General features: G+C 37.8%; 1 protein-coding gene across 1 annotated transcript in view; it reads left to right on the top strand.

Moving 5' to 3' along the window:
• The window catches only part of DYNC2I1 (dynein 2 intermediate chain 1), a 94,791-nt gene that overhangs the window by 61,053 nt on the left and 21,712 nt on the right, over positions 1–12,026 (top strand). The window contains 2 exon segments of the mRNA XM_043969350.1: positions 10,712–10,825; positions 10,912–10,973. Of these exon segments, the coding sequence (XP_043825285.1) occupies positions 10,712–10,825; positions 10,912–10,973 (176 nt within the window).

The following is a 12,026-nucleotide window of genomic DNA, read 5'->3' as shown; positions in this document are numbered from 1 at the left end:
AATGCTTAGTAAGTTGTCTGTAGAATTTTGAAAAAGGTGCAAGATGAGTAACATTTCCTTGCGTTGTTTTCTTGAGTCGTTTATGCCACACAGTTGGAGTCACTGAAAATTAGTCATCAACATTTTTGATTATGTATAGTAAACTTCATTTTATTCAGAATGATTAGGAAATATATTGCTTTGATTAATATAATACTGTGGCTAACTAAGAGTTTTCATATATACCATATGTGGACTGTCAATTTTAAAGAAATCGAATTTAATAAAATAATACTAAAATGCTACCAAACATGTTGACTACTATAACGATTGGAATGATGCCACCTGCTGGAGACTTACTGTAGAAAAGCTCCGCTATGAAGTGAAGGTCTCTGAAGGCAAGACCATGTGTCTTTTCTTTGGCGTCAGGAAGTTTGCTTGTGGGAGGAAGAAGGGGCAGGCTGACACTTTGACTCACTCTTTCCTGAGGACTCCAGTGGAGAAGGGAGCTAGAAATATGCTCTCCCTTTAATAGATAGATGAATGTAGGCCTTTCTCTCTCTCTTTACCAAATTATTATTCTCCTTAATAAATGCTTAAAAGTCTAACTCTTGCTAAAGCTTATAATTTATTGGTGACCACTCATTAGATATTTTAGACAGTATAGCTAGAATTTTAGCCCTAACACTTCACTATATGTGTGATCTCATCTTTGTGGGTACTTCCTCCAGTAGTGTAGTTTGCTATGATTTTATCATATGCAAGTCTTCTTGACCATGCAAATCTCCTTTAATTCCTAGAAAATGTCATCTTTGCTCATGTTTCTACTTCCTTATTTCCTACTTATTTTTCAAGCCATTGAAATCTGACTTGTGCTGTTAACAGTGTACTCAAATTGTTTTCTCCAGGGTTACCGAAATATACAGCTAGTGTCTCTCCCTTACGCTTCTGTCTTGAGTCAGCTGTGTGCTGGACATCTTCATATGGATGTCCCACATGCATCACAAAACCAGCCCATCCAAAATAGAACTCAAAACTAGCATTGGGTATTGTTTTGGCTTTTTAGAAATAAATAGTGGTGCAGCTAGGTGGCGCAGTGGATAGAGCACCGGCCCTGGAGTCAGGAGTACCTGAGTTCAAATCTGGCCTCAGACACTTAACACTTACTAGCTGTGTGACCTTGGGCAAGTCACTTAACCCCAATTGCCTCACTAAAAAAAGGAAGAAAAAAAAAGAAATAAATAGCATAGTTAAAGATGATCAGTTCTTGATTTTGTCATTCTTCCTCTGAGGAATATCATTTGATATTGTGTTGTTACAGTTCCTATTTGGCAATTCTAGTAACTGGAACAGGAGTAACTCAAAACTATATCTTTGACTTTAAGATAATAATTTACATGTTAAGACACCAAAATAGAATTGATTTCCCCCCTAAACACACTTCTCACCTTCCCTTTTTCTGTTGAGAGGACTACCATGCTTTAGTCACCTAAATTCATAAAGCATTCCTTGATTCTTCTTTTCCATTACGTATCCAATTACTAGTGCTCAGTTTTTTGTTGTTGTTGTTTTTTTGTTTTTGTTTTTGTTTTTTTTGCGGGGCAATGGGGGTCAAGTGACTTGCCCAGGGTCACACAGCCAGTAAGTGTTAAGTGTCTGAGGCCGGATTTGAACTCCCCTACTCCTGAATCCAGGGCCGGTGCTTTATCCACTGCGCCACCTAGCTGCCCCTAGTGCTCAGTTTTGTTGTTCCCATTTTCCATGTTTCTCACATCTCTGACTTTCTTTCCATACACTCCACAGTCACACTAGCTCAGACCCTTATTTCTCCTACTTGGTTTATTTCAATAACTCTCTAATCAGTCTCTTTGCCCAATCCATTTTTCATTCAGTTTCTAAGTTGATATTCCTTAAGCACAAATCTAAACTTGTTATTCCTCTGCTAAAGAAACTTCAGTGATTCCCTATTGCCTTTAGTGTAAATGAAAATTCCTTGGTTTGTCCTTTAAAGCCATTCATAATCCAGTTCCAGCATCTCTCTTCAAACTGATTTTACTTTGAATGAATGAATGAATGAGAATACTTTTATTAAATGCTTACTGTGAATGTGCTGAGCTAAGCTCATACCATTACAATAAGGGAGACAGTTCTTGCCTTTAAGTTGACCTTCTAAAAGAGCAAGATGGCACATATAGAGAAATATTAGCCAGGAAAGGGAATTTTCTAATGGGAATTCAGAGTGGTACTGGGTTAAATGTAGGGCAGCCAGTGGATATGCTCATTCCAGAAGGAATGACACTATTGATTTGATTACTGTGACTAGAGAAAGAGGTAGTAAGCAGCAAGGGGAAGCAGTAGGTTAAGGGGATTGTAGAGTATGTGGGTATGTGGTGGCATGCAGATAGCAAGGTGGCCTAGACCTATGGGTCATTGAGATGTGAAAGGTGAAGTATGGTCTGTGTGGTCTGGGTCCTGCTAGTAGATATAGTGGGCTCAGTGGACTAAGTTGCACTAAATCTGTCATCTTTCAAAGGGTCTGGGGCTCTAGGGCAGGAGTTCCAAAGATGATTTTCTAAAAAAAATGGGAGAAATACTTTATTTCCACAAAGAAAATGGAATGTTAAGCAATAATGAATCATAGAATAATTAGAACTAAATCTAGTAACTTATCACTTTTAGTATAACTGGTTATAAAGCTAATACTTAAATCTCTTTGGAACATGTTTTTCTTTGCAAGACTGCTAATTAGGTATTTTACGTTTAACTTTGGCATGGGCATTGTCGAAACATCCAAGATAGGTGGGAGTTTCCTTTCAGGGGACCTCTCTCTTTGGATAGCATTGCAACAATTTGCAGGTTTTCCAGGACCTTTCACAAGTTCTATACTAGGAGGTGTGAGATTTAAAATTGGATATACGAGCATTAAACTCCCCCTTTTAACTTTTCCCTTATATATCTCCCAGACCACTAAGAAAAAGAAGCCTCCGAGCTTTAATCAGTGAGGGATTAGTTTTTATTGTTTGGGCATTAATTAGACAACAAAAGGTGATACCAATTAGGGAAATAGGAAAGTAGAAATACAAATGAATAATCTTACTCACTGAATCCCAAACTGCCCGCCAGGCTGAGAACCAACATCGAACACCAAACGCGTGCACTGCCACAGCTAAGCTGAAAAGCCAGAGAGAGAGAGAACTTCCCTTCCTCCCTCAGTTTTAAGCTGGCATACCGGAAGTTCGTCATGGACTCCACCCCAAAAGGGAGGTCCTTCAAAAGCTGCTTCAGTAGCATGCACTCAACTCTCAAATGATTCAGCTAAAACTTCCTTTTTTTAAACCACATTCCCTCCTTTGTTTCATTTGAAAAACGAATGAGTTTGCTCAATGAAACAGCCAAAAATAATATCCTATGCTAACTAATAATATGTTAATATCAATATAGAAAAAGGGAGAGAGAGAACTTTTGTCCAGAGGGGCAGTCCCTCATGAACGCGACACTTTGACATTGGTCTTGCAGAGGGAGGGCCTCTGCAGAGAGTACATGTTACGGATTGTATATAATAACAGAAGGAGATAACAAAACAAAACTGTTCATATAAAGTCTCTGAGTTCTCTTATCTTCTTGAAGTGGTAAGATGTCATCAGGAGGAAGCTGGATTCTGGTCTGGAACTGATCTGGAAAACTGGATTCTGGACTCTGATCTGGAAAGCTGGATTCTCTTCTTTAATTGTTTGAATTGCTGGATTTTTACTAAACCTTAGCATAGCGTTGTCAATGATCAAATTAATAAATTTCATTATAGAGGAGAGACAAGGCATTTGCGATCCTCTGGTATAAGCCTGGCCATTTGGGTCCACATTCTGCAAGGGTAAAGGTGGGCCAAAGGGCCTAAACTAGACCAGTATGCCAGCATAGGAAAAGACTTTTACTCCTCAACGCGAGTCAAGTCTTATATTTTTGGTAGCCACCTCTAGGAGTTGAATTAACTTTCCCAAGAAATCTGGATGTCCTGGGTGTAGAGATCAATGTATAATGTGGAGAGATCTGGTCCAGGTGAGGAGAAATGAGGAAGTAGTTCCAGGCACATGGCAACATGACCTAGTTGGAATAACTGGTTGGGTGGATCAGGTGCAAAGGCAAACATTGCCTCTCTTTTAGCAAAAGTGCCATACTTACTTCGTCCCATAGCCAGCATTCCACTGCCATACCTTTACTTAGGCTATCCCTGATATGTGGAATATTCTCCTTCCTTATCTCTGTCTCTTGGAGTCCCTAACTTTCTTTAAGGCCCAGCTCAGCTTCTATTGCCTCCACAGGGCCTTTCCTAATCTTCCAAATGACTTTATATAATGAATGAATGAATATGTACATATGTATATAAATGAACATTCATATATATGTATAAAATGTATTTGTGTGCTCTTTCCCCTCTTGCTTACTAGAATCTAGTAGAATGTAAACACCTCAGGCTAATAACTATTTTTGGTTTCAGTCTTTATATGCCCATGGATTAGGACAGTGTTTTGCACATAGCAAATGATTAATAAATGATAGTTCAAGTGAAGTTTATCTCACTTATTCAGTAGGAATCCACCCATCATGATGGGAGCCTTCTTCTTGGCCAGTCATTCAGCAAGCATGCTAAGACAAACATGAATACAGCCATCTCCTTTAAGGAACTATTTGGGAAAATGAGATGTACACGTATAGGTCTGTAGACAATACATACAAAATACAAAGTAATTTCCAGAATGAGGCAGTAGCAGTTTGGAGAATCTACAAGTGTCTCATGTAGGAACTGATATTTCAAATGATCTTTGAAGGGAACTTTTGGGATTCCAAGAGGTGGAGATGAGAACCTAGTACCTTTTAGTCATGAGTGAAGGCATGGAGATAAGAAATGGAATGTCATCTGTGATAAGCACCAGAAGGGACAGTTTGTCTGGACTGAAAGGTTTCTGAAAGGGGAGTATATAATGTATAACTGTGCTGGGAAAGTAGATTGAAGTCAGATTGTGAAAAAACCTCTTTACAAACAAATTAAGTCTAGCTGAGTAATTGATTTCAACTGATGATTATTGAATATGCCTTTGGTGATATGTTAGCTATAGAACTAAAAAAAATCACTCCCAGTTCCTCTGGGATACCCCTATAACTCTGAGAGGGGATGCAGTAGCTTCCCTTGGAAGACTGTGAATGTGAGTTGGGAGACTATTCAAGGACCTGGGGGACATATGGATAATGACTGAGCAAAGGAAACTGATTTACAGTCATGATTGATAAACCAAGAGAGGAGATAGAATTCAGGAAGACATGGCATTCTCCTTTCCCAAAGCACCTTGTATTCATTTTACATACACTATGTATATTTGTGTGTGTATTATTATAGCATATATATATATATACACACACATATTATACAATTACATACTCTAGGTAACATATGTACATATATTATCTAAAGATTATATAGATTTATGTTGTCTCCTTCATTAGAATTTAAGTTACCAGAGGGCAGGGACTTATTTCACTTTTGTATTTGAACTTCCAGAGCTTGGCACAATGCCTGGTACACAGTAAGGGCTTAATAAATGTTTTGTTGATTGATACTAGTGAAGCACATGAGCTGTCTATCCTGGCTACGTGACTGGCTTATCTCTTCTCTCTGTCCTACATTCCAACTGAATAAGCTCAACATTAGTGATTTTAAGGTAATTAGACATGTCAAAGTACTCCCAAATATCATTATGAATATTTATTATGATGGTAAAGCATTGTGGATATAGTAGGCACAGGAGAGTTGACTTTCCAGGTCTTTGTGCTTTTTATCATTTGTCTCTTTCTCCAAGTGCCAAAAAGAATCCCAATTACTTAAGATTTGTTTGGATTCTTTATAATTGGTTGTTTGCTGTATTTTCTTTTATGTCCAATAGTCAACCCACAGATCGGAGGCTGGAATGTCACAGTTTCAGGTTTTATACAGAAAGAGAGTATTTCATACCTCCTCTCCCAGAAGAGTAGCCACTGAGGGCTTTCTTTCTTAGGCTTCAGCTTCACTGGGAAGAAATTGGGCTCAAAATTACACTGTAAAGTGACCTCTACTTAGTCTTCTGAAATTTCTATTTTTTTTTTGTCCAGGGGAAAAATTGTTCCTAATAGTCTTTACATGGTGGAATTGATGTCTGTATGTGAATAATGTATTTCATTCTTTTCTGCTCATTAAATGATAGCTAGTTAATGGTCATAAATGATTCTTACTGAGTTGCTTTCATTTTGGGGGCAAAAATTATCCATTTTTAAACATTTTTTTTGGCCAATTTTTCCTTCCTGAGTGTTAGTGGTTGTGCTTCTCTCTGTTTTTTGTTTGTTTGTTTATTTGTTTTGGTTTTTTGGTGGGGCAGTGGGGGTTAAGTGACTTGCCCAGGGTCACACCAGCTAGTAAGTGTTAAGTGTCTGAAGCCAGATTTGAACTCAGGTCCTCCTGACTCTAGGGCCGGTGCTCTATCCACTGCGCCACCTAGCTGCCCCTTCTCTCTGTTTTTAATAGAGCTTGGAATTAATATGTCTCTGTTTACTTGCTGCTTGATTATCAACATCATTAATAATTCAGCATGATAGACTGAGTCTTAGTGTTGGGGTAATATTGCAGCTGCTGTTGTAGCCAAGTCAAAATTATAAAATGAGTTTTGGTTATGTTTAAAACGTGATTATTTGTAAAAATATAATCACTTAAAACAACATAATCATTTTAATGTAATACAAAAATTACAGTTCTTTACTTCATTGGGAATACAGTAATTTATGAATATTTTTTCTTCCTGTTGGTAAACATGCATCTTTAAATTAATTTCAGGTATTCAGATGCCTGATAAATCTGATGGTTTATAAAATAGAAGCTCATTATATCACTATACATTGCATTATGCTAAAGAACTGTGCTATAGATGAGACTAAGCTCTACAGAAATACTTCTAGTACTTCTAATTAATTATTTAGATCAATTAATCCATTCTCTTCCAATCTTTAAAAATTTTTTTTTTTTTTGCTGGGCGGGGCAATGAGGGTTAAGTGACTTGCCCAGGGTCACACAGCTAGTAAGTGTAAAGTGTCTGAGACTGGATTTGAACTCAGGTACTCCTGACTTCAGGGCCCGTGCTCTATCCACTGTGCCACCTAGCTGCCCCAATTAATCCATTCTCTAATGGATCCATCTCACATGAGTTTCAAGGGAGACCTGAGTTATTCCAAATTCACACCTAGAACAGGTTATATTATAGTAAATCTCCAGTCCATATCCAGCATGTCCCCAAAATCTTGGTGCAGTTTTAAGCTTTGATAATCTTATGTCAGCCTAATTTTAAAAGTATCTTAAAACTACAAGTTTTATGATTATACTGTGGTTACACTATTCAAACCTATTGGTTTGTAGACATTGTAGACATTTTTGTCTACAGTACTCACCATCTTCTCCACCCTCTCTCTGCTACTATACTCAATGACTGTTATTCATCAACCTTCTAAAAGGAGGTTAGTTGAGTTCCTTGAACTCATTTCCCTTAACTAACAATTTCACTTTGTTTCAGGTGCCAATTATAGTGATTAACTTTTGACTTCACCCTTATTTGAAACTGCTGTACATTCAGGGTAATCAACTCTGAAATTATCCTCTCAGATCACATTCTCCTGTCCTACCTCTTCTAGTTCCTACTCCTGTTTCTTTGCCCTCATCATGACCTTGATTTTTCGACATTTCCCCACTTTCTCAATGTTATTCTGGCTTCACTTCCTTTTCTACTCTGCTTTGATTTACTGGCCAACCACTTCAATATTGCTATGTTTTCCATACTTGAATTCTTGTCTCCTTGACCTTTTTGTTCTTTTTGACCTTAAAACTTTGGACATTATTGAAATCCCAACCTCTTCTCAGCTTCTGAGCAGCTATAAGCTTTTGGAGGAAATAAAACACTGCAACTAGACCCACTACAAATTTATGCAATGTAATATAAACTGATTTTCATGGCAGTTCTATTATTCATCTCTGTTGACTTCACATTCACCACAACAGCTCTTTAAAAGCACTTAAAAGGCAAGCTCCCTTGTAAGCTTCCTGAGAACCTTGTTTCTGCATCACATATATTTTTGTATCATCAGGCCCTGGCAAAGTGCCTTGTTGACACTAGGCATTTAATAAATGTTTTTTGAATTGAATAAAAAAAGTCTCAAATGGCCTCATGCTTGGTACTTTACTAAATTCTTCACATTCCTTAAAAGTTTACAAACATTAAGTATTAAATTGGTTTGATAGATAACAGCTTTGAACAACATTGGAGAAAATACTGGTATAATTAGATTGGTGGAGAGAAAATGTAGGAAATCATTAATCCAGTGGAATTGAATGAAATAATATCTTGCTAAAAGGAAATGGGTATTAAGGAAGTGCGGACATGCATCACTAAATCAATCAAGCAAGCATGCATTATAGCTAGGTGGTTCAGTGGTTAGAGTGCTAGGCTTGGAACCAGGGAGAGCTAAGTTAAAAATCCTGCCTTACTAGTTATGAGACCTTGGGCTCATAACCTATCCTGTCTCAGCCTCAGTTTCTTAGCACCTTCACAGGGTTGTTGTGAAGGTCAACTTAAATCGCTATATTAATCCTAGATATTCTTCACCATAGTTGATTCAGGATACAAAGACAAAAACAAATAGTGTCTGGCCTCAAGAATCTTACATTTTATTGGGGAACCCCCCCCCATATGTGTGTATGTATGTATATGTAAATGCCATATAGATATATATGCATATAAAACTAAATTAAAAAGTAATTTCAGGAGGAAAGGCCCCATAGAGGAAGGGGTACTGAGTTAAGGTTGGAAGAACATTGGAGATCTGGAGAAATAAAGGTGAAAAGGGCATGCATTTCAGGCATAGGGGACAACCTATGGAAAAGTCATTGAAATAGCTGGTGGAATGTCATGTATGAGGAACATCAGGTAACCAAGTTTGACCAGGTGGTTGAACGGGAATAACGTGTACTAAGACAGGAAAGGTAAGCTGGTTCCAGTTGTGAAAGGCCTCAGATTCCAAATAGAGAAGTTTGTATTTTATCCTAGAGGCAGTAGGTAGCCCGTGGGGTTTTAGAACAGCTGGACGACATATTCAAGCCTGGCCTTTAGGAATATCATCATCTGCAGTTATGTGGAGAAGGTATTGGAATAGGTAGACACTTGATCTGGTGAAGCGATTGGTCCTTTCTATTGCAGTTGTCCAGGCAAGAGGACTTGAGTTATGTGATGAAAAAAATATTATCTGCCTCCAGAGAGAAAACTGATGAACTTTGAGTGCAAATTGAAGTGTATGTTTCTCACTTTTTTTTTGCAATATGACTCATATTTTGCATGATTTCATATGTATAATTGATATAATTTTGCTTCTTAGTAGATGGGGAGGGATGGGAGGGAGGAAGAGAATTTGGAATGCAATTTCAAAAGAAAAGAGTGTTAAAAATAAATAAAAATATTTTAAAAAGGGGACTTGAGCTGGTATAGGAAAATAGGGAAGCTAAGAAAGGTGTGGATTTTGAGGACAAGGTAAGTTCTGTTTTGAATATGTTAAGTTTGAGGTGCCCATGAGACTGCCCATGAGACTTCCACTTTGAGAGTGTCTAATGGACCATTGGGGAAGTGAATCCGGAGTTGAGAAGAGAGGCTAGAGTTGGATAAATAGACCGGGTAATCATCTACTCAGAGAAAATATTTGAACAAGTGGGAGTAGTTGAGATTTCCTGAGAGAGTGGAGACTTAACTCAAGATAGAGCATTGTAGTACGCTCACATTTGTGAGTGGAACATGAGTGGTGACTCAGCAAAAGAGACTGAGAAACGGGGCTGCTAGGTGGTGCAGTGGATAAAGCATTGGCCCTGGATTCAGGAGGACCTGAGTTCAAATTCGGCCTCAGTCACTTAACACTTACTAGCTGTGTGACCCTGGGAAGGTCACTTAACCCTCATTGCCCCACAGAAAAATCCCAAACAAAAACAACAAAAAGAGACTGAGAGAGAACAACCAGACAAGTCAGAAGAGAATAAAGAAGCAATGTCCTGAAAACTCAGAGGAGAGTTTCCAAATGGAGAGGGATTATCAAACACTATGGAGAGGACAAGAAGACTAGGAATTGAGAAGACCACTGCATTTGGCAGTTAAGGAGGCAGGTCAGAAGGGTAGTCAGAGTGGGAAAACTGAGAAAAGTTTTGGAAACACCGTTGTGTATAGAAGGGGCTGGTTAGGAAAGAATAAAAAGATTCTGATAGTTCAGTGAAGGTCAAGTTGTGATTAGATTAATTTTATTCACAAGGGATCCATTAAATATGGTTGTAGGACTGACATTAGGACAGTTCATCAGCATGTGAGCAGGAGTAGATGTGGTAAGTGATGGGGATGACCCGAAGTTGGGGATTGTACATTAGTGTTAATATGACAAGGATGTGAGGGATATTAGAGGACCAGACAGTATAAAGTGGAGTTGGTAAAAAACTATAAATAGCAAGACTGGGAAAGGAGGAAAGTGAAGTTAGAACATCAACTGTAATCCTTGTAAGGTTTTCATGATGTAAATTTTGACCTTCTTTACAGATTTTAAGAATAAATTATTTTTTTCATTTCTGTACCATAATGTGAGTGCAAATGTGAAGGTTCAAAAAAGTACAATGGTTTTTGTTTTGTTTTAAAAACAATAGATGGTGTTCTTAGTATAGTAAACCACAGAAGTCCTGTTCAATCGATAGAACCTGTTTCAACATCTTTCTACAAAAAACAGAACTTTGTGCTTTCATCTTTCTCTAATCAAGAAGGTATGTGATTTGTAATTCTCACATAAACATATTAAATTGATTTTTACTTATGAATAATTTATATGTTTTTTTCTTATTTTAATTAGAAATAACCGGTTTGTCATTCCACATTGCTTCATTGGATGAAAATGGAATTCTTAATATATGGGTGAGTAAACTACATGAAAAAATTAATATTTGTCTTCAAACTTAAAAATAATGAGGGGCAGCTAGGTGGCGCAGTGGATAAAGCACCAGTCCTGGATTCAGGAGGACCTGAGTTCAAATCCGGCCTCAGACACTTGACACACTTAGTAGCTGTGTGACCCTGGGCAAGTCACTTAACCCCATTGCCCTGAAAAAAGAAAAAGTATTTTAGACCATTGAAATGAGCATTTGCCTTCTCTCTGTTTCTTTGTCTGTCTCTGTTTCTCCATCTCTCTGTCTCTATCTCTCTATATATGTATATACATATATGTGTGTGTGTGTGTGTGTGTGTGTGTATTTGGGTTTTTGTTTGGTTTTTTTGCGGGGCAATGAGGATTAAGTGACTTGTCCAGGGTCACACAGCTAGTAAGTGTCAAGTGTCTGAGGCTGGATTTGAACCCAGGTTCTCTTGAATCCAGGACCGGTGCTTTATCCACTGCGCCACCTAGTTGCCCCATATATGTTTTTTTTTTTAAGCCTACAACTTAAAAACATAGCTCCATTGGTCATGTTATGTCTTTCCTTTTGCACAGTACATTTCATGCAACATTTTCTAGGCATTTCCTTGGCAAATACTATTTACTACTTCTTCCCTTCCTCCTCCTGCTGCTACTTCTACTTCTATTACTACTACTATTTAGTATTATTACATTAAAATTCTGTAGTTCCTGAAATTGTAAGAAGCAGGATAGATCACCAAAGGTCTTATGAGTCTGTGATAAATGATACCATTACTGTTTCTATCTCTGATCTCTGAAGTTTTAGGCCTTGGTGATTATGAATGCTATGAGACCAGTAACAGAAATCAGAAAATATGGCTTATGAACAAGAAAGAAGTCAGATGAATTTGATTTTAGGTATTTTGAGTCTAAGATCTCCCTGGCATCTTCAAATTGGAAATATCTACCCTACAGTTGGAAGTTCTCTGGAAATCAGGAATTAGGGAATGATCTACATAGAAATGATATTTGAAGCCATGGAAGTGAATGAGCCTACAGAAGGAGAAAATGTAGAG

Source organism: Dromiciops gliroides, chromosome 5 (assembly GCF_019393635.1).
Source record: "Dromiciops gliroides isolate mDroGli1 chromosome 5, mDroGli1.pri, whole genome shotgun sequence".
Classification (NCBI taxonomy): Eukaryota; Metazoa; Chordata; class Mammalia; order Microbiotheria; family Microbiotheriidae; genus Dromiciops; species Dromiciops gliroides.
This window is presented reverse-complemented; position numbering and strand designations above follow the sequence as displayed.